The 21,361-nt window shown below is 39.8% G+C and overlaps 1 protein-coding gene across 2 annotated transcripts; it reads right to left on the reverse strand.

The window, feature by feature from the left end:
* Nucleotides 1–10,050: 10,050 nt before the first annotated feature.
* Nucleotides 10,051–19,059, reverse strand: LOC308081009 (polymeric immunoglobulin receptor-like). 2 transcript variants are annotated; one of them, XM_080457417.1, is made up of 6 exons: nucleotides 18,880–19,059; nucleotides 15,840–15,899; nucleotides 15,416–15,682; nucleotides 14,009–14,269; nucleotides 10,257–10,385; nucleotides 10,051–10,109 (listed from the first exon to the last, which is right to left on the reverse strand). In XM_080457417.1, the coding sequence occupies exons 1-6, from the start codon at nucleotides 18,905–18,907 to the stop codon at nucleotides 10,090–10,092; spliced, it is 765 nt and encodes a 254-aa protein (XP_080313543.1). In that variant the 5' UTR covers nucleotides 18,908–19,059; the 3' UTR covers nucleotides 10,051–10,089. The 2 variants fall into 2 exon arrangements, with proteins under 2 accessions (XP_080313543.1, XP_080313542.1); XM_080457416.1 differs by lacking the exon at nucleotides 10,051–10,109 and having other exon boundaries at nucleotides 10,149–10,385.
* Nucleotides 19,060–21,361: the final 2,302 nt, after the last annotated feature.

The raw sequence follows: 21,361 nt of genomic DNA on the forward strand, positions 1-21,361 counted from the left end.
ATCCAAATGTTGCTTGTAGGAGAGTGTTCGGTCCAAGCATACGCCGAGGTACTTGGGGGCTTGCTGGAACTCCAGGCGGTGGTTGCCAACATGCACATCCAGTTCCCTTCTTGCTTCCCGGGAAGAAGGGAACCAGTCTGCACACTGGTGATGCTGAAAAAGTGCCGCTGTATTTTATTGCGTTGTCAACGTTTCGATCTATTCAAATCTTCTTCTATATGTCCTGATGAAGATCTGAATAGATCGAAACGTTGACAAAGCAATAACATACAGCGGAGCTTTTTCAGCATCACCAGTGTGCAGACTCTATTCTTTTTTTAATCTTATGAACACACCTTCAAATAAGGTGTTAAAGGAGAATTCCGGACATTTTAAGTGTTATCTTTGATGTGTCGTTACTCACCTACCGACGTAAACAGTGGCATTGTTTATTTCCAGATATTCCCCTGTCGTCATATTTTCAACCTCCTCCGTTGTCATAATGGGAGCGCGTGTCATAGGGAAATTCGTCTATTATAACCGATGCAAAGTTATTTTTTTCTCTACTACTACTCATTGTGGAGTCTGATGATAGTCAAACATGCAGTGAAAGTTCCTGAGAGGCTACCGCTAATGACGAACGAGCTAACGCTAGTTGCTTGTTTCTCTCCCAGAACCTGGCAACTTGGTGTTGCCATGTTGAGAAACAAGCAACTAGCGTTAGCTCGTTCGTCATTAGCGGTAGCCTCTCAGGAACTTTCACTGCATGTTTGACTATCATCAGACTCCACAATGAGTAGTAGTAGAGAAAAAAATAACTTTGCATCGGTTATAATAGACGAATTTCCCTATGACACGCGCTCCCATTATGACAACGGAGGAGGTTGAAAATATGACGACAGGGGAATATCTGGAAATAAACAATGCCACTGTTTACGTCGGTAGGTGAGTAACGACACATCAAAGATAACACTTAAAATGTCCGGAATTCTCCTTTAACGTTTAATTTAACGTTAACAGTCTGCATGTAGTTGGCTGACATAAAAAAGGCAAATAAATCCACATAACCACTAAATATCCAAGAAAGGAGCTCCGGTCTGCCTTTTTCCTATGGTTTCTATGCACAGAGTTGACCTGGCAACATCATGGCGGATGATCGATCTATAAGTAACGGGTGACGTCACTGTAGTCAGAAGAATACAACCACCTGGCACCATGTGAACACCTTAACGCCCACACAACGCGCGCCATCTAACTAACGTGATGGAAGAGGAAACACCCCCAATGCAATATGTGCCCTGCATTCTGTGTCCTGTGCCACAGAGCGTCTAAATAGGGCTCTTAATGACAACAGTTCATGACGTCCAATCATGGTTATGACCGAGTCATGTCAGTCTTATGAACACACCTTCAAATAACATGTTAATATTATTTTATCAGTCAATAATGAAGTTGGTTCTCATGAGGTCTTTCATTGTTTCCTGTATACTATGCATTCACTGACGAGAAGAGGGAAGTATTTGTGGTTAAAAGGGTAAATCGTGATGGTGGTGGGGGGCGGTATGTATGTGTGTGTCATGTGGTTTTGTGAGTGCATGCTTGCAACGATGTCACAAACTGAAAAATAGCTGATCTGCAAGCTTACAAGCTCCTAAAATTAAAGTTTAATATTTATAAACATATGGGCGTTCTTCATTAGCCTAATGGCAGTGTGCACAAGACATTTGGCTCTGATTGGTCCAGTGGTTTGCAAAATGAACCCCTAACTTGCTCACCTGTTGCACACACTGAAAGGGGTTCAGTCTTGTATGAGCCTTTGCAAGGTTTCTTCCTCTTTTTTCAGTCAAGGGTTCATATTTTGGGAATTTCTTCCTTGCCCAAATGAGGGTCTATGGATAATTTGTATCCCTCCCTCCCACCCACCACCTGCCTACCTGCCCAGAGTTAGAGGAAGCCAGAAGGGTTGAACAATGCTGCTGGACAAATGCACTTCAGAGCTTTTAAATACCTCTATTGGTGTGGTATTATTATGACATCATGTTTTATATGTTCTTATAGTTTAATATAGTTTTATAAATCTCTTTCCTCTCTTTTCTGATTATTAACTATTGCAGTTTTCAGCTTTGCCAAGCTGAGTGATTGCTGCAGGGGGAGAGCAGTTAGGGCAGAAGGTCCCAAGGCTCGAACCTGGGACCTTCTGTTTCCCAGGCAGTGTCTCTACACACATTCAGCTATATGGCCGCCCTCAGAGATAGAACAGGTTCATTTTATTATTTTTACCCTAAAAGATGTAACAAAAAACTACCTTGACTTTGTTTCCTTTGCTAATCTCTTATTATTGCTTGCTTTTGTAGAAGGATTTAGATTGTTGATTATGGGGGGGAAACATGGTTTCACACTTCATTGTGTTGCTAGGTGACTCTACCTCCCCTCTTCCTGTGGTGAGCTTCCTGTGTCATCAGCATGAGTCACATCTTCACTCTGTGTGTCTGTCCTACAGCCTGCAGCTACATGTATACAACGCTCTACATCCACTCATAATAAGTATAAATGAGAATTACTTTACATGTTTAGATTGATTTTAGATCAATGGCGTGAAGCTTAGAAATTATGGATGTTTTTTATTTTATGTTTGCATTTCTGATCCAATAATTCCAAATTGTCATTAATAGAAGTAAATAGGAAGCCAAAGCAAAACTGTATTTAGAAAAAATTATAAACTCCAAAACAACTCTTACAGTGTAATCCAAGGAGGACTGTGAATGTTTTAAATGGTTTTGCTCTTGTTAAGCTTGGTTTCCTATTTACTTCAATTAATCAAACTAGTCCATACCCGGTCGACGCATCCGTGGGGGGATACGCGCACATGATCTGGCAACCCGGGAGGCAGCCCCGTAACCATGGCGACAGTGTTTTACACGAAAACGCTAATAAACAGCTGAGATTTGGTGATATCGAAAAACGGGCTTCGCTGTTAGGTGCACATGGTAATGGTCAATGGCTGTGTGCAATTTCGGATCAATTGCTCCAGCCGCTGAGGAGAACCGGGCAGAGCAATTTTGGCCTCACCAACCACCAACCATGACACCATTACATTACATTACATTATAGTCATTTAGCAGACGCTTTTATCCAAAGCGACTTACAATAAGTGTATTCAACATAGGTAGGGAACGAAAACTACTAATCACCAGAAGTCTTTAGTGCATTTTCTGCAAAAACAAGCAACCAAGAGTATACCTAGCGCTAAGGTAAAAGTGCAATATATCAGCTACCTATTTCCTTAAACAGATGAGACAAAATAGCTAAATCAAATGAGCATGAGCTAAAACAAATAAGTGTATCGACTAAACAAGATCCAATAAACAATACAACAATAGAAAACAAGCGTTCGTACAACTAGTTAACAACAAGTAGGTCAGGCAGAGAGGAAGGGTAGTGTTTCCTGAAGAGGTGGGTTTTCAGCCTGCGGCGAAATATGGGCAGTGACTCTGCTGTCCTAACATCAGTGGGAAGTTCATTCCACCACTGTGGGGCCAGAACAGAAAAGAGTCGTGACCGTGTGGATCGGCCAGAAGGACCCTTGAGTGACGAGGCAATCAGTCGCCCCGAGGTGGCAGACCGAAGTGGTCGGGCAGGGGTGTAGGCATCGACCATAGCCCGGAGGTAAGAAGGAGCTGTTCCTTTCACTGCCCTATAGGCTAGCACCAGGGTTTTGAACTGGATGCGAGCCGCTACGGGGAGCCAGTGTAGAGAACGGAGAAGGATGGTTGTGTGGGAGAACTTGACACCATGACACCATGACACCATGACAGAGGTTTGTCAAATTATAGGAGGATTATAGGAGGATAGGCTATTGGAATATTGGATCAGGAATGTGACAACAAAAAAATCTCCATGAATTCTAGGCTTCACAGGGTGAGTAATTGATTGGGGGAAAAAAGTCAGAATGATCACTTATCACGTGTGTCTGTAATAACAACGTCAAACGTGTAATGCATGCTGGTTTAGTACTCACAGTTGCATCTATGGTATTTGAAGGTGTGTGAATATGACTGACATGACACTGTCATCACTGTCAGGTTGTAATTGAGGCACTAGATCCAGAGTCAAGTCTTCATTCCTCCAGTGTTGAAGTCCAAGTCACCAACCCTGAGTCACACTGTGTCTGAATGACTTCATGATGGTTATGACAGAGTTATAGTCTTATGAACAAACCTTCACATAAAGTGTTAACATTTATTCCAATAGACAATAGTTAAGCTGTTTCATATAAGCCTATAGTATGCACATGCAAAGCATCACTGCCCTCAAACAGAGAACACGTGGGTGTTCACACACTGAGGACTGAAGCAGAGGATTTTTTTTTCTTCAGATTTCCCCTGAGTGCTGTGGTTTTGATACCACTACAAATATACACTTCCACAGAACTTGATCGTGTGTGTGTGTGTGTGTGTGTGTTTGTGTGTGTGTGTGTGTGTGTGTGTGTGTGTGTGTGTGTGGGGGGGGGGGGGGGGGGGGTAGAGGGGGGGGGTAGAGAACAGCACTAGAGAGGATGTGGTCACAGAGAAGGCTGTAGAAACCTTCAACCTGGGGGGGGGGGGGTTAATGCAGTAGCCATGCATTTTGAAGTCTTCCTCTCTTCTCCTCCTCTCTTCTCCACCTGTAACAATAAGACATAAACTATAACGGACTGGCCTGCATTGACACAAAGATATTTGTTGAATACTCAATTCTGCTTGGTCAGTCAAGGCATCCAGTGGTCTGTTATTTCTGATATTTCTGAACAAAAAAACACTGTTCCACCTATGTTTTACATTGTTTTCGCAGAAGCTAACAATAATTGTATGAATAGTTATGTTTAAATCGGTATTTAAGTTATACATATTGTATAATACTATAAATTAATAGTATAATATAATATAATATAATATAATACTATATCATTTTGTACATTCAATGACATATGCAGAAGATAAACAGCATTACCTCACCATCCATTATCAAAGGGTTTCATCGTAGACTCATTCCTGATTCCTGATGTTTGAATAAACTGGATCAGCTGCACGTTGAGGTCTTGATGATTCAGTGACTGAAACATGAGTTGAAAGATGATTAGAAGCTTTACAGAATGTGAGCCATACACGATACGTTGTTATATTCATCTCATTTGGTTTTGTCAGAGTTTTGTCGTCCATTGAGTTCACCTCCAATTCCATCTTAACAAATCACATTTACTCAACAACCTTGTGAACAACCTTATCAAAATATGAAAAACTCTGAACAACAGTATGATGACATGAATTTAAACAGTACTGTACCATTTTTATAGTCATCAGATCGATTCAGTGCTTCATAGATGCTTGTGTTGCCTAAAGATAAACATTAAAGTTGACAATTTGTGAAAAGAAAAACAAATTTTAAACACGCTTTCAATTGTGTTAATGGCCTTGTGTGCACTAATGTTCAGCAAGGACTGACCATGCTGCAGTGGACAGTACACATCATCAGGAGCCCCACTTTGATTGGTCGTCTGGTCTATAGCTGAGCCCTGATTGGTCCCCTGAGACTGAATGGGTCTGTAATTAAAATATACAAAATATATGTATTAGAACTTAAGTAGAAAACAAGATGTAATGTGCTGCTGTCATGTAGATAAACAGACATAAATACTAAATACTGTGCTTACCTGACACAACATGGATCTGTAAATAAAAGGGGAAAATGGACACATGCAGTAAGTGGCATGGAAATCTTTAATCCTTCTTATTGCTATGTCATGGTACTCAGTATGTTGTATTGAGCCTTTCTCAGTGATTGTAATCTAGATGTAATCATTCTAATGTAGTCGTAGCCTACTCACCATTAGATGTTGTGTATCGACACAGCAGCACCAGAAGGATGGTCAGTAGAATCACACCAACAAGTCCCACGATCACACCCACTACATGTGGAAAACTCAGACCCACTACAGGAGGAGGAGTGTGTTCTGGTATAGGTGGAGAAGTGTAATAATATAATATAAAATAATAATATAAAGTTAAAAATATAATCTAGGTGGGAAGCCAACTGTCCTATAGCCCCTAGGGAAGAAATTGTTTCAGCTGTCGTATCCAGTGTTGGGCAGTAATGCGTTTCTAGCAGTATATTGCTGTAATATTATTACTTTCCCAAGTAACAAGTAGTGTAACTTATTACAATTGCCAAGACAGTAATATACATATTACTGATACAAGTAACGCTGCATTACTAGGTTACAATTAACACAATTTGTTTTTGTCTGACTGACATTAAAAGTACTCTCTCTTTGCTGTCGGTTGTATAGTCTATGAGCTGCAGTGTGTCTGTCCAGCTGGCAGCTTCATTGTGGAGCATCCTATTCAAGCGCCATATAGTAGGAGGTTGTCACATGCACTAAAAGAACCAGATCTACAAGCTAACAACACTTTGCAATTTACAGATTGTTAGCTTGTAGATCGGTTTCTTTTTACGCATGCGCCATCACACAAAGTTATAACATAATGAAGCTCTTACATACTTTCTACATTTGGTTTGTCATTATTTTGAGTTTGTGTCGGTCAAAGATACAAACATTGTTGTTCATTGTGTGTCCAACTTTATGCGGGCAGAAATCTGCTTTCAACCTAAAAGTATTCAACTGACATCTAATGTGTTGAAGCATCTGTAAAGGCAAGTTTAAGAGGCTTCAATGTGTTTATTACTGCTGTTTGGTCGATTTTGTATTCCTCCTGTAAGGATAATTGTTGTTCCAATATACAGTAGGAAAATGCGGAAAAACTGTAAAAGTAGAAGTCATCTGTAATATAATAAGTAATAGATCATATTACTCTGTAAAAAAAATAGGCATTTATTTTGGCCTAAGTCACATGTTTTTGTTTTTGGAAAAAAAATCAGTAAATCATTTAGCTTAAGTCAGGTTTAATCCTATTTAAACCTATTTAAATCTCTTATGTTACATAACTGACAGACAGTGTTATTTTTACGTTAATAGTCATAATTTATTATAAACGTTTTGGGTGAAATGATTAAGAAATATCAAATAGTTTTGTTTTGGATCAGTTTTTTTTCTTTTCTGAAACACTTTACTTAGGCCATTAGTTCAAGAAGGTGACGATATTTGAAAATAGGAAAATACCGTAGGGCCAACTCTGGTCATACTGTACCTTTAACAAAGTCACATACAAATGCATCACATTACAACAATTTTATTTAACTACAATGCAATATCAATATACTTTTGGCATTGTGGCCAAATGTAAGCCACTCATCTGTGCTGTGAACAAAACAAAAACAATTCAGCCTTTTTCACATGCATGCACTGTATTGCTATTATATTTACAGTCCAATACATTCTATTTTGTTGTTTGTTTGTTTGTTTGGCAGTGATGGCAAATTTGTGTGTGTGCGTGCGTGCGTGCGTGCGTGTGTGCGTGCGTGCGTGCGCCAGTTGACTGAGCGCCATTTGCTCTGACATGTCAAGTTCTTCGAGTGACTGGTCCTGCAGCACTTGAAACCGTGGGTGAGTGACTGCATTCATGAGGAAAACAAACCACCCACATTCAAACCCAAATTAAGCAGGTGCTAAGCACAAAATACAAATACAAACAGTTACAAAAGAGAAAAAAGCAGCCTGCACACTGTTGAGCAGTGACATGGATAACAGACCCTATATTAATACAAACAGTCACATGATGTGGAGATTCACAGAAAATGCATTGCACCTGTTGATAGGTAATAGACAATAATTCAGCATGTCACTAATCAGGTAAAAGTCTCATCCATACATTTGAAATGTAATACATCAAGTACTATGAAAACATCAAGTTGGCAAACATCATGTACATTTCTACAGTAGGCCTATATATTACACAAAAATCAACCAGTCAGTGACAAAATAGTGCCTGTGAACAGGTGATATGACCCCAAATTGGCACAAGAGAGGATAAAAACAACTCACTATTACATCACACCACCATTAGGCTAATGCCATCATCAAGAGTGAATAACTATAGAGATGCCTCTACTAATCTACTAATCTTCTTGCGATTCTCTCATATTCTGTGACTCAGGCCTGTTATTCTCACCACCAAGATGATAAAAATGTCATTTAGTCCATGTATGGTAGAGTATGTTAATACAATGTAACTTATATAATTGGGGTGGTTGTATTTTGTCTCCCTGCTCTTCTATTGAGACATTTAGATCGTGTCAAAGGTCATGTCTGACCTAGACGTAGTATCTGACACAAATTTTGACCTGATGGTCAAGATTAAATGTATCCCCTGAGCAAGCAGGCCGGCTCTATTAGGTCAATGGTAAAACATTCAGCACTTATGTAAGCAGGAAACCGGGTTCAAATCTGCGGTAGAAGAGGAAAGTTACATGGTGTAGCTTTAACAAAAACTAAAGAAATACGTAAGTAAAACTAGAATTGAGAAAACAACATTTTAGAAAAATAGAAAAATAACTGAAATTGATGAACATAAAGTCAAAATGAAATAAACTAAATCCCAGACTATAATCACCTTGCTATACAGTAAGGGACAGAGCAAGACAAAATATTCTATATAGACCTAAAAAGATTGACCGATCAGCGTCAATCTTTTCATGCACACTGCCATAGGCCAAGGGAGACGCTCAACCCCAATGTTTTCAAATCGGAAAAATGGTGGTGCTACCACCAGCCTGCTTTAATAGTTTTTCTTATAACTCTCGAACCGTAGGTTGTCCACTATTATCGACCCCACATCTTAATGTGAAACATTTAAAACTCTTCTGAGGGGCCTGAACACAACGCAGTGCCAAAAGTGATTTCACCTAGATCCATGGGGAGTGCTAGAAATGTAACAAATATCACTGTTGTGTGACATCATGTGAGACTAAGCATTCTAAAACTTATCGTACAAAAAACACCATATCATATACCATGAATGTAAGAACCCCAAATTGTAATCACATGTTGAGAGACCTTTTATAGAGTGCACCTCCAAAAGTGCTTTCCCCTCTGCCCAAAGAGGGCACCAATGTGAAAAGTTGTGTATGTAATAGAAACGCTATTTCCCCCTCCTGCAGCTTCATCGGGTCACAGCCCTGGGTAGGCCACCTGGCCTGGCGGAGACACTGTATGTGCTTGGCAGAGCGCCACTTTGTATTTCCCCGTCTGTTGAGTTGTTAATATTTAAGGACCTGAAACAATGTATACATTTAGAGGATAGATTGTCATTAAACATGCAGTACCACATAGTCTGGCATCTTATCTACTGCAGAAACGCTATTCATTGGAATATAAAAATAAAATCAACTGTGGAATAAATGAAACATTGACAAAAACGAAGTGAAAAAAAAACGTGCAGATTATACACAGCATTACCCCCACTTCCATTATCAAAGAGTTTCATCTTATGTTGACTCTTTGATGATTCCTGACATTTGAATAAACTGGATCAGCTGAACGTTGAGGTCTTGATGATTCTGTGAGTGAAACATGAGTTGAAAGACAATTAGAAGCTTTGCAGAATGTGGGTCAGCAGTTTGATGAATATGTTGCTGTTTTTATCTCTCAGTTGGTTGCCAGAGTTGTGTTCATTGAGTTCAATTCTCATTCCATCTTAATAAATCACATACAGTAGCCTGCAATTTACTCACTAACCCACATGTCCCCAAAATATGAATAACTCTGGACAACAGTATGACATGAGAATATTTAAACAGAATACACTGACTGTACCATTCGGAAAGTGATGAGATCGATTCATTACTTCATAGACGCTTGTGTTGCCTAAGTGGACAAATTGTTTATTTTTTATTTTATTTCAAACATGGTTACGGTGATGGACTTAATGCACTTATTTTCAGCTGATGTTTTGAATTAAACTCCATTAATTAATCAACATGATTGGTTCAAAGACTGACCGTGTCGCAGTGGGCAGTACACATCATCAGAAGCCCCACTTTGATTGGTCTTCTGGCCTTCAGCTGTGCCCTGATTGATTCCCTGAGGCTGAACGGGTCTGTAAAAAAAAAAAGAATTATATATTATGGAATCTAGCTGTCATGTATGAATAGACAAAGATCAATACTCTACTCAGCCTACCTGACACAACATGGATCTGTTAAAAAATAAAAAATAAAAGAAGAAAAAAGCCACAATCAGTAAGTTGTATGTAAATCTTCACATTGTTATACCATGATACTATCTTTTATGGAGAGTTGTTCAGTGATTTTAGATGTAATCCATGTAATGTAGTAGTTCTCACCTTTAGATGTTCTGTATAGACACAGCAGCACCAGCAGGATGGTCAGTAGAATCACACTAACAAGTCCCACGATCACACCCACTACATGTGGAAAACTCAGACCCACTACAGGAGGAGGAGTGTGTTCCACTGATCCAGACAAGAGAGGTTATTAATTATACAATGATATACTCACATACACTGCTGTTAAATTACTTGATCACTTGATTCATTTGATCAAGCAAATTGATAATATTCTTATAAACGTGAGGAAAGTTTATTTTAAGCTTTTTTAAATTCCATTATTAGGTTGAGCTTCAGAAGCACTTTCCTACTGCACCATGACCATAACAATGAAAAAATAAAAATACATTTAAAAAAGCTCTATGCACGGCAGCCATATTGGCATGACATTTAATTCATTTCCTTACTTGTTACCAAAACAAATCATTCACATCATAATGACTTGATGATGATGATGCATCTTTGCAATGACTTTGTAAAATTTTTATTATGAAATGACCTTCAGAAGAATTGACTCAAACCAGGGACCTTTGTATAGAATAGGCCTATATATATTTTTTTTGAAATCCATAGTTGGCCAAAATGCATTTAACAGCCAAAATATGTTGGCCCAACACTTGTGCTTTAACATGGAAAGTTTCACTGAAACATTTTACTTCCCTTCCCTTCCCTCCCTGACAAAGCCAGAAAATGTTAACACATTCTAATCTAGATTAAGATTACTGTCAATGAGGAACTCCCCCTGGTGGATGAAATGGTTTACTACTACTGGGATTCAATAACTGTGATGTGGGTCAAGAGTTAGGTCAGAACATGGAAAGTGTGGTGCTGCTGATTTGACTCATGTCTGTCTGTTGGTACACAGCCATTCAGTGAACTGCTGACGGTCAGTTGCTCTGTTTTTGTTTATAAGTGCCTATTAGTGCTCTGAATTCAACCAAATCATCCACAGCAACCATGTTTGTTCCATCGTTTGATGGTGAGTTCCTTAATCTAATCTAAACTCTAGACCTCAGAGGGTCATGCAGAGAGGTCACTCACAGTGTCAGTTGACCTCACTTTGCCACTTTAGTTGCAGTGATTGGTGAACTACCCTATAACCGCTAGGTAACGCTATTGACTGGTCAGCTGTCATATCAGCAATAGGGGTTATACAGCAGGTGACCAATCAGGACTGAGACAACTTCAGTACTTTCATCACACCTCGCATAAAGTCTGGGTATCAGCGATGGGCATTAGGGCATAAAAAATAATACAAATTAACATTACAGTGCATAACACAATCCTTGTACACAGCAATGGTATGTAGCACAACTGAAGTCAATTGCTGTCTTGAACACAACTGTTAAAGGTAGGGTAAGTGATTTTCTTTGGCTAAAAAAAGTGTTACCTGATAGTAATCATTATTGCTACAGTATAGAGTGTTTGTTCAGTAACAGGAGTCTCCACGTCTCTCCAGCTCTTTATTAAACAGAAAATGCATTTTCAGGTCCGGATACCAATTTCAGGGTAGAGAAATCAGTCAGGATACAGATTAAACAAGTGAAATTGGAACTGGTACGATATAACATTGAAGCTGATAAATGGGTACTCTCTCCTGATTGGCTGAACATGTGTTACCTACCTGAAAATGTATTTTCTGTTTATTAAAGAGCTGGAGAGACAGGGAGACTCCTGTTACTGAACAAACACTCTATAGCAATGATTACTATCAGACTATAGTGCTTTAACCTTTTAACAAAAAACTTTTTGTTTTAACCAAAACATATCACTTACTCTACCCTACCAACATTACAGATTTCATGGTGGTCAGCAACACTGGACATTTGATAAATATGTTGGAGGAGTCCAAGAGGATAGAATTAACATTGCGGCCCTGGATAGAGTAGCCAGTTCAGCTGTCACTAGTAGCAGCGCATGTTGGCACATCAAAGCAGTGCACATCCCACATTAGATTAGATTTGATTAGATTCGAGTCCATCGTCACCTTCGCCATCATCATCTGGTTCCCCGCTGCAGCGGCCAAGGACAAGGCCAAGCTGCAGCGGGTGATACGCTCGGCGGAGAGGGTGATTGGCTGCCCTTTGCCCCCCCTGGAGGCCCTGTTTAAAAGAAGGGCTTTGGGGAGGGCCAGGAAGATCATGGCTGACCCCACACACCCAGGCCATGGTCTCTTTGCCCCGCTCCCCTCAGACAGGAGGTTGCGGTCACTAAAGACTGTGAAGGCACGACACTCACACAGCTTTTTCCCCACGGCCATCCGGCTACTGAATGCTGCTCTGGTCCCCCCCCCCCCCTGACCTGACCTGACCTCAGAGAGCTATATGGACTGTCCTAACTGAACACTTCTTCTTTTTGGCACTTTTTGGCACTTCTCTTATTTATTTTTATTTATTACTTGTTGTTGCACTATGATGTGGTTTGCACTGTCTTGTCCTGTCTTGCACCAGTCCTGTTGTAAACTGCGCTCCACTGCATCAAACCAAATTCCTAATATGTCTACATGTCATGGCAATAAAGTCTTCTGATTCTTGATTCTAAAAGATTGAAACACTTGTAGAATTAATTAATGTGTTAAATAAATAAACAAGCGTGTAACACTACCAGAGGTAAATTAGTCCTAAGTGGATAGTGCAGCGTTTCTCAAAGTGGGTGCCGTGGCACCCTAGGCTGCAGTGACCAAAGTCCACGAGTGCCGCAGAATAGGCAACTTGGAATTTATCAACATCACTTCAGTTTAACCACTTAGATCCTCTATACTTAAAGGGATATTTCACTTTCCAAAAACAATAGGTCATTTTATCATCTACTCAGGCTTTTGTGAACACCCAAGACAGTTTTTAAGTTGCTCGACTGACTGGGAAGTTCAGTATTTAGATATTTGATATTAATTTGGTCAGACACACCCCCTTTCTATACAAACCCATTGTAACTTCAAACTCCATTTTAACCATGATAGATTCATCAAGAACACCCGTCCTTGGTTTTTGTGACTCATACTTTCCTCCGTGAGGAGACCGTGTTTTTTCGATTATTTTTTTCATTTATTTCATTTCATTTTCTTATTGTATTAAAAGAATATTTTCCAATTTTTTTTGTTTTTAATAAATGAAAAAAGTAATCGAAAAAACACGGTCCCCTCACGTATTAGGAGGGCAGTATGAGTCACCAGAACCAAGGACGGGTGTTCTTGATGAATCTATTACCCAAATATCTAAATACTGAATCAAGCAACTTAAAAACTAAAATGTTTTTTGAAAGTGAAATATCCCTTCAATAAAACGGACCTCACTCGCACTGTACTCGGTGCATTGTTTTGATCAACACTCTGATCTCTTGGCCAAAAAATAGCAGATACAAGCTCACAATGTGTCACAACGTGTCACAATGTGAGCTTGTAGATGTGCTATTTTTGGTGAATGCCCCCCCCCCCCCAGAACAGGGATGCTGGCGTTCAAGGTTAAATGTCAAGTATAAAGTTATTTTCAATCTGTCCTAATGGAAACTAATATTCCCTCTCTCAAGTTTTCCTCGTGACATACTGTATCTTAGGGGGAAAGATTGACGTATGTATGTATAGTAATATGACATAAATATGTAAGGTGCTGGGGTGCCGTGGATGAAAAAGTTATTTACAGGGGTGCCCTAAGCCAAAAACTTTTGAGAACCACTGGGATAGTGGATGAAATGTTTAAACATTCCATCCCTCCTGTGTATGTGATAGATACAGTACTATTGCTCTATCTCACCTCTCACATCCATCCAGCTCTCTGGTGACTCTCCAAGGTCAGAGATATGACACTTGTAGAATCCTTCATCAGACTTGTAAACACTGTGGATGGTCATCTGTCCTGTAGACTCAGTGCTGATGAGGGATCCATCTTTATAGAAATCAGCTGGGAGGTCAGCGGATGGTTTAGCAGTCGCCTTGATTCTGGACCAGCAGTGCAGAGTGACATCACTTCCTTCCATCACAGGAAGTACAGGGCTCTCCAGGATCACAGCTCCATCTGAACAATGACAAATAACATTAGAATAGAAGAACATTAGACTGAGGTTACATCACTCTGAACAACACTATCCCAGCATGATGAGATTTTATCATGCATATAGAGAGGAAGCTGGACGCTATCATGGACAACCACTCAAACCCACTTGGAAATGACAACAGTTCAGTACAGTATGGACACTATGTGCCATGCTTACTGTGCATTATTTTGTATTTCCTTTGTCCTGCGGTGCCATGTTGGAAGCACTGTTGAGGGTGTATAAAATGGTGCATTTATATAGCGCTTTTATCCAAAGCGCTTTACATAGATTGTGCATTACATTCACCCATTCACACACCGATGGCGGAGGAAACCATGCAAGGCACCAACTTGCTCATCGGGAGCAATTAGGGGTTCAGCGTCTTGCTCAAGGACACTTCGACACTAACTCTGGGGGAGCCCCCCAGCCTGGGATCGAACTGGGAACCTTGCGGTTTCCAGTTTACTCTACCCGGCCACTCTACCCCATAGCCACTGCCGCGTGTACAGCAGGAGTAGGCAACAACAGGTGACAATATTGGCACAGGGGAGGGTGATCACTGGCACACTGGCATTAGTGTGTGAGAGAGTTTTTGTCTTTTAAAATTAAATATTCAAAAAAGGTTTAGTCAGTTAATTTAAGTCCCCTCACATCTATATACAAATTACATCCTGCACATAATTCTGAATTCATTCAAACTCCTAACTCTGACTGGGGAGGGAGTCTGGGAGATAAGTGGGTTACATCCTTTAGAAAACATTTTTTTTTTAAAGGGTTGTTATGTATAGCCTTTGGACAATCAAAATCAATTGGAAACATAACATTTTGATATGGTGTCATAATTAAACTTAATGTTGATATGGCACACTGACTATCAAAAAGGTTGCCGACCCCTGATGTATAGTGTTGTATATTGTATATCTTGTCCTGGTATTTCTTTGAGTGTGATGTCTTTTACCCTGCTGTACAGTACTTGTCCTGTAACCGTATACTAACTGCTATGCTGCCTTTGGTGACTGAATTTCCCCCGCGGGATCAATAAAAGTCTCATCTTGTCTTAAAGACTATTTAACAGACAGCTGAATAAAACTTAAAACAGAACAAAGTAGTTGATTTGCTGAACGTACCAGTCACAGTGATGTTAACAGTGTTACTCTTTCCCTTTGAAGACTCACACCAGTAAGCTCCAGTGTCTAGTAAGGGGAGCATGGAGCGGACAATACATCCTGTGTTGTTCATCTTCCCCCAGTCTTCATCACACTCTGAGGTGACGTTTCCGATGTTGGTCCTCTTCACTCTCCAGACAGTAGAGTTAGACTGTCTGTCCTCACAGCTCAGAAAGACAGACTGAAATTTGAAGAACTGAGGCCTCTCAGAACTGAGTCTGAGAGAGGCTGTGGAGCAGAGATGGAGAAGAAAGTTGATTTCCTGACTAATGGATCATGCACTGTTAAAAACTAAAATATATGTCTTGTTAGAGTTCGTTCCCTGATTCCATTGATAGTTGTGGATAATTTGATCATCTGTTCAGTAGAAAACAAACAGACTTACCACTCATAACATCACCACTGTTTGGAACTTCTGCTGAGACACTCACCATGGAAATAACCACTAGAGAGAGGGGGGGGGGCAGAATCATACATATTTTAGGTGTGTTTGCACAAATAGTTTCCATGACAAACGTTATCATCCTAGCTAAGCTTTGTTTTCCTTTAATGTTATCTTCCATCTCAGTGGCTATAGTTTCCAGGCGTGGATCAGTGGATAATTACTTAGACCAGGGGTTTTCCTTTAAAAAAAAAAAAAAAAATAGAGTAGCCAATTATTTTTACCCCCTTTTTCTCCCCAATTTAGTCGTTATGCCAATTAATTCCTTCCCACACACATTTATGTGTTGTCCCTGCTGTTGTATCCTACAGTGAGGAGCCCCCACCAGGAGGACGTAGAGCCTTCGTCCTACTCCTCCGGCGCAACACTCCCTGCTGACAGGTACCACACCTGCCCGTAGGAGTACATGCAATGACCATTATAATGACCCGCCCGGCTTCCCTCCCCCGAACACGGGCCAAGTGTGTTCGTGTAGACCCCCGACGAAGCTGGTTTGCACTACGGTGGATTCGAACTCACAACCTCCATGGTGGTGGGCAGGGACTTTACCACTGTGTCAACCGAGCGCACTGGAGAAGGGGGGTTTTCAACTGGTTGTAAACCAGGCACCACCACTATCAGCCTGAGGACCCCTGTTGTGTTGGGAGGGGATATGGGTTAAGTTTGCTATGCATCCCATGTCTATACATCCCACTGTTTCTCAACCAATGGTCCACGGAATACTATTGGTCCATGGTATAATTAGGCCTGCAGGTGGTCCATGGGAAAACAAGTTAAAATACCTGTAAAATACCTTTGTTAAATGTATTAAAATATATTTAAATAATATTTCAAATCCATCAAATGTAAGAAATGTTTTGAATTAATAAGTGTGGTGTGGGAGAAAAAGCTTAAATAATGACTGCCCAGGCATTATTTAACTGAAATGGTTAAAGTGGTCCAGAGCAACAACAAAAAAAACACTGATCTATTCCTATCCCACAGTTACCCTTATTCCATTCTCTTACTTTATCCAACCTTCCATTAAACTCATGTTAACTGATACTGATTTGCATCTTGTGATGTAGTATGAGTGAGCAGACACATGTGCTTATATGGGCACATATCCTAATAATGATGACTCAATCAGACAATGTGGTACACTTCCCCTTCTTGAGATTCTAACTTCCTTTTCTGTGTAATTTCTTGCCTCCGACTTCCCAGTAACTGACTACAATGCGGAACTGGAAGGAAATAAATAACAAATCTTCACTTTCCTACGTTACTAAATGCATGGTCGGGGACCACATGCAATACCTTCACGGACCACCAGTGGTGTAGTCATTGTGGGATAAAATAATGTGGACAAACTCTTTATGTGTATGTTAATGTCTGTCATAAAGTAATCCTTATTTGGAGTACTTGCTTTTTTTGTTTATTATATGTTGCTATGGTGTTATCTCTTATATGCTGATTCTGCTGGGCATGAGGTACTTTGGCCATTGATCTGTTCATCCACTAGAGGGCAATGTAAACCATATGATAGGCCAAGTTTTTGCTCAATGGAGTCAAATTAGGCATTTAGCAGATGTTCTTATCCATTTTTATACAGGTTTGCTGTCACAAAATATTCCCTGTAATATTATACTTTTTTTTTTTTTGATTCCCATTGTGCGATTATTATGGTTATTAGCATTTTACATTACATAATACCAGTGATTCTTGAGACAAGGTACAAAACAGTTTTTAATGACAGTTTAAAATCTATATATTGTTGTAGGCAAAGTCTGAACTATAGCAATCATGTGAAGGAACAAGTATTTGGTATAACACTTTATAAAATGTGATATTTATGCACTCCATAACTTGATTTGTGTCAACTCCGTCAGACAAGTAATACAAAATAATTATATTCATGTTTGTTCTGATTTCACTTTTGTGAATTATGAACTACCTTCCAATCTGGGAACACATTGAGATTAACGACCCTTTAACTACCATGTTAGAGCATTAACTACTATGTCACTGCCTCTACTACCATGTTACGTCATTACCTACCATGTAAATGCCATGTTAGAGCATGAACTACTAACTACTATATTAGATCATTAACTACTTACAACATTTACTACCATGTACGATCATTAACTGTAACTACCATGTTATAGCATTTACTACAATGTTACAGCATTAACTACCATGTAACTACTATTTTACCAGCTCATTGGCCTTGTGGCGTGTCTGCCCTGAGATTGGAAAGTCATCGTTCAATTTCCCGACCGGGTCATGCCAAAGACTATAAAAAGGGGACCCAATGCCTCCCTGCTTGACACTCAGCATCAAGGGTTGGATTGGGGGGTAAGTCTCTGTGAGATACTAGCATCATGTCCAGGGGGTGTACTTGTACATCAAGCAGCCTTACGCTACAGAAACAGGAGATAGGCTCTTGACCCTATAGGCCATCTGGCTCGGGAACCATTGGTTCCAAAGGCTACTTACTTACTTACTAAATATATCACAGCATTTACTACCATCTTAATTACATGTAGCTACCATGTCGGAGCATTAACCACGATTCCACAGCATTTACTACCATGTTAGAGCAATAACTATCATTTAACTACTGTACCATGTTAGAGCATTAACTATCATTTAACTACTGTACCATGTTAGAGCATTAACTATCATTTAACTACTGTACCATGTTAGAGCTTTAACCACCATGTCACAGCATTTACTACTATGTTAGAGCATTAACTACCATGTTAGAACATGAACTACACAGAATGCTTGAGGTATTTTGTCCACACTATATGTAGAATTGCCAAAGTGTCCCTCTGATTAAGCCTAATTCCAACCCTAAACTATAAATCAAAGCCCTGACCGTAAAAGAGCCATTAGTGGCCAAATCTGTCAACTTGTCCCCATGAGGACAAGTCATCCTCATAAAGGTTGAAGGAAATAAACAAACACAAAACATGAAATACAGTGTGTTTGTACTCACAGACTAGAAGTAGTGATGTTAAGTCCATTCTGTGTTGACTGACTGACTGACTGACTGACTGACTGACTGACTGACTGACTGACTGACTGACTGACTGATTGATTAACTGTTATGACAGAGTTACTGACTGACAATCTCCTCCTACTGGTGTAGTGGTGGGAGGAGGATACGCTGAACAAGACGGTCGAATGATGGAGTCATCTATTGGTGTTGTGGAGAAGAGGAGGCTACGCTGCAAGAAGAGGTGGACTGGTGCAGTCATCTCCTGACTGGTGTAGTGATGGGAAGAGGCTACAGTGATGCTAAAGTAGGTGGTGTCAGTGAGCAGTTTCACCAGTAGGGCATAACACATGTGGAGGAACACACACTATCCCTCCCAGTTCCCGCTGTAAACAATGACATTTATTTTTTATTTTATCTGCTTAATTGAGTACGCATAAAATACTTCAAAATGTGTACACTCCTTGATTGATCAATCAGAAACAAGTATTGAATATGGCCAATCCTTATAATATACAATTTGCATTATAATTATAATTCACAGTTTGTGTTTTATCGTGTTACAGATGGAGATGTTTGAGTGAAGAGTGAAGAGAGGAAGACTTCAAAGTGCATAGTTACTGTTTTTTGTTTGTTTGTTTGTTTGTTTGTTTGTTTGCTTGTTTGCTTGTTAAAGATGATATTAAAGATGAGTTTTGGAACAAGCAAGTACCTCTGTGCAAGACAAGAGGCAGTTTTTAATGGTATCGAAACATCTCTGTCAACCACAACAGTTAAACATTTCCATGACAACAAAATCTGTTAACCTATGAGTTCACTAGTACAGTATAGATGTTGCATCCTGTATCAGTGGAAAATATGTGCTGTGGTTTTCAGATGTGAAAACCCCCTGCTCCAGTCCTCAGTGTGAACACTCACAATGTATTAACTGTTTGATGCTAATGAGTGGATAGTTTACAGAAAACAATGAAATACATAATTTAACCTTATAGGAGAAAACACATTGAGATTAATTCAATTCAATTCACTATAAGTAATAATACATGCATGCATTAGATATTTAATTTTGTTATTGCAGGGACACATACTGTAAGTATTATTATGTTTACATGACATGAGTCTAATTGTCTCCGCCAGACCGAAAGGCGCACATTCCCACTAGGCCGAGGAAGAAATGCCACCCCTTTCACATTGGTCTGTTATAGCGCCACCAGCAGGTCTAATTTACCAAAACACATTTTTGGAACAAAATGCCTCAAATCATGAATGCAGTGTCCCATTGACGTGAAAGGCCTAAGAAGACACGGGCACCCTTTTCACAATGGCCTATTATAGCGCCACCAGGAGGCCACAATAACGTACCTGACCTGGCAGAGACCTGTGCTCCGAGGAGCACTTTTTCTAGTTCTTATAAGAGGTCATAACGTCTTGTGTTTAGTGTTCAGGTCCGCACAAATTACATTAATCAATTCTACTTAACAGTAAGTAAGTTTTGCAAGGACAGGAGATTGTTTCATTACTTGTCAATGTACTACTCTTTGGCTTTATAGTAACACAGTGCATGTGTCAGGATCTGTCTCTGTGTTTTATTTTGTAGTGATGTTATTGTTTTCTGTCGTGTACACTTTACTTTACCGCTGTGCTCATTTTATTTTTGATGTAATGTCCCCAGTGTTTCCTATTGTCCTTGTAGTCAGGGGATATTTAAAAATCTTGGAATAAATTCCTTACCAAAAAAAATCTTCACCAATGTGTTTGTAAAGGTGTCTAGTAACACATCTCACAAAGACTGAAATGCAGTCCCCCTAGGAGAATTTTTGACAGCTCCTTAAAGTTGGGGTACCCACCATAACCTTGGTTAAAAAAAATCCCAAAAAATATCTAAATTTAATTCTGTTTTAAGTAGCATGTGAGGTGTCAAACTAGGGTGTTTTTATGATTCTGAATCCATTGCAAGCATTTGTTTTGCACCAAAACCACTCCTTGGGCTAAAAACGGCCCAATCTCAATGGGCTTTTTACACAAAAAGTATACCTGGAAAAGGATGGCTATGGCCGTTTTTAGCCCAAGGAGTGGTTTTGGTGCAAAACAAATGCTTGCAATGGATTCGGAATCATAAAAACACCCTAGTTTGACCCCTCACATGCTACTTAAAACAGAATTAAATTTAGATATTTTTTTGGATTTTTTTTTAACCAAGGTTATGGTGGGTACCCCAACTTTAAGGAGCTGTCAAAAATTATCCTAGGGGGACTGCATTTCAGTCTTTGTGAGATGTGTTACGACACCTTTACAAACACATTGGCGAAGATTTTTTTTGGTAAGGAATTTATTCCAAGATTGGAAAATATTCTGCTAATATCCCCTGACTATTGTAGCTGTTGTCTGTCTTGTCTCACCCATCTGTGATTATTGTCTCCGCCAGGCCGAAAGGCATGGCTGAGACTATGTTTTGCCCCCCTGTCCGTCCGTCTGTCCGTCT

This window comes from Gymnoscopelus braueri (genome assembly GCF_963280865.1).
Source record: "Gymnoscopelus braueri genome assembly, contig: SCAFFOLD_156, whole genome shotgun sequence".
Taxonomy (NCBI): Eukaryota; Metazoa; Chordata; class Actinopteri; order Myctophiformes; family Myctophidae; genus Gymnoscopelus; species Gymnoscopelus braueri.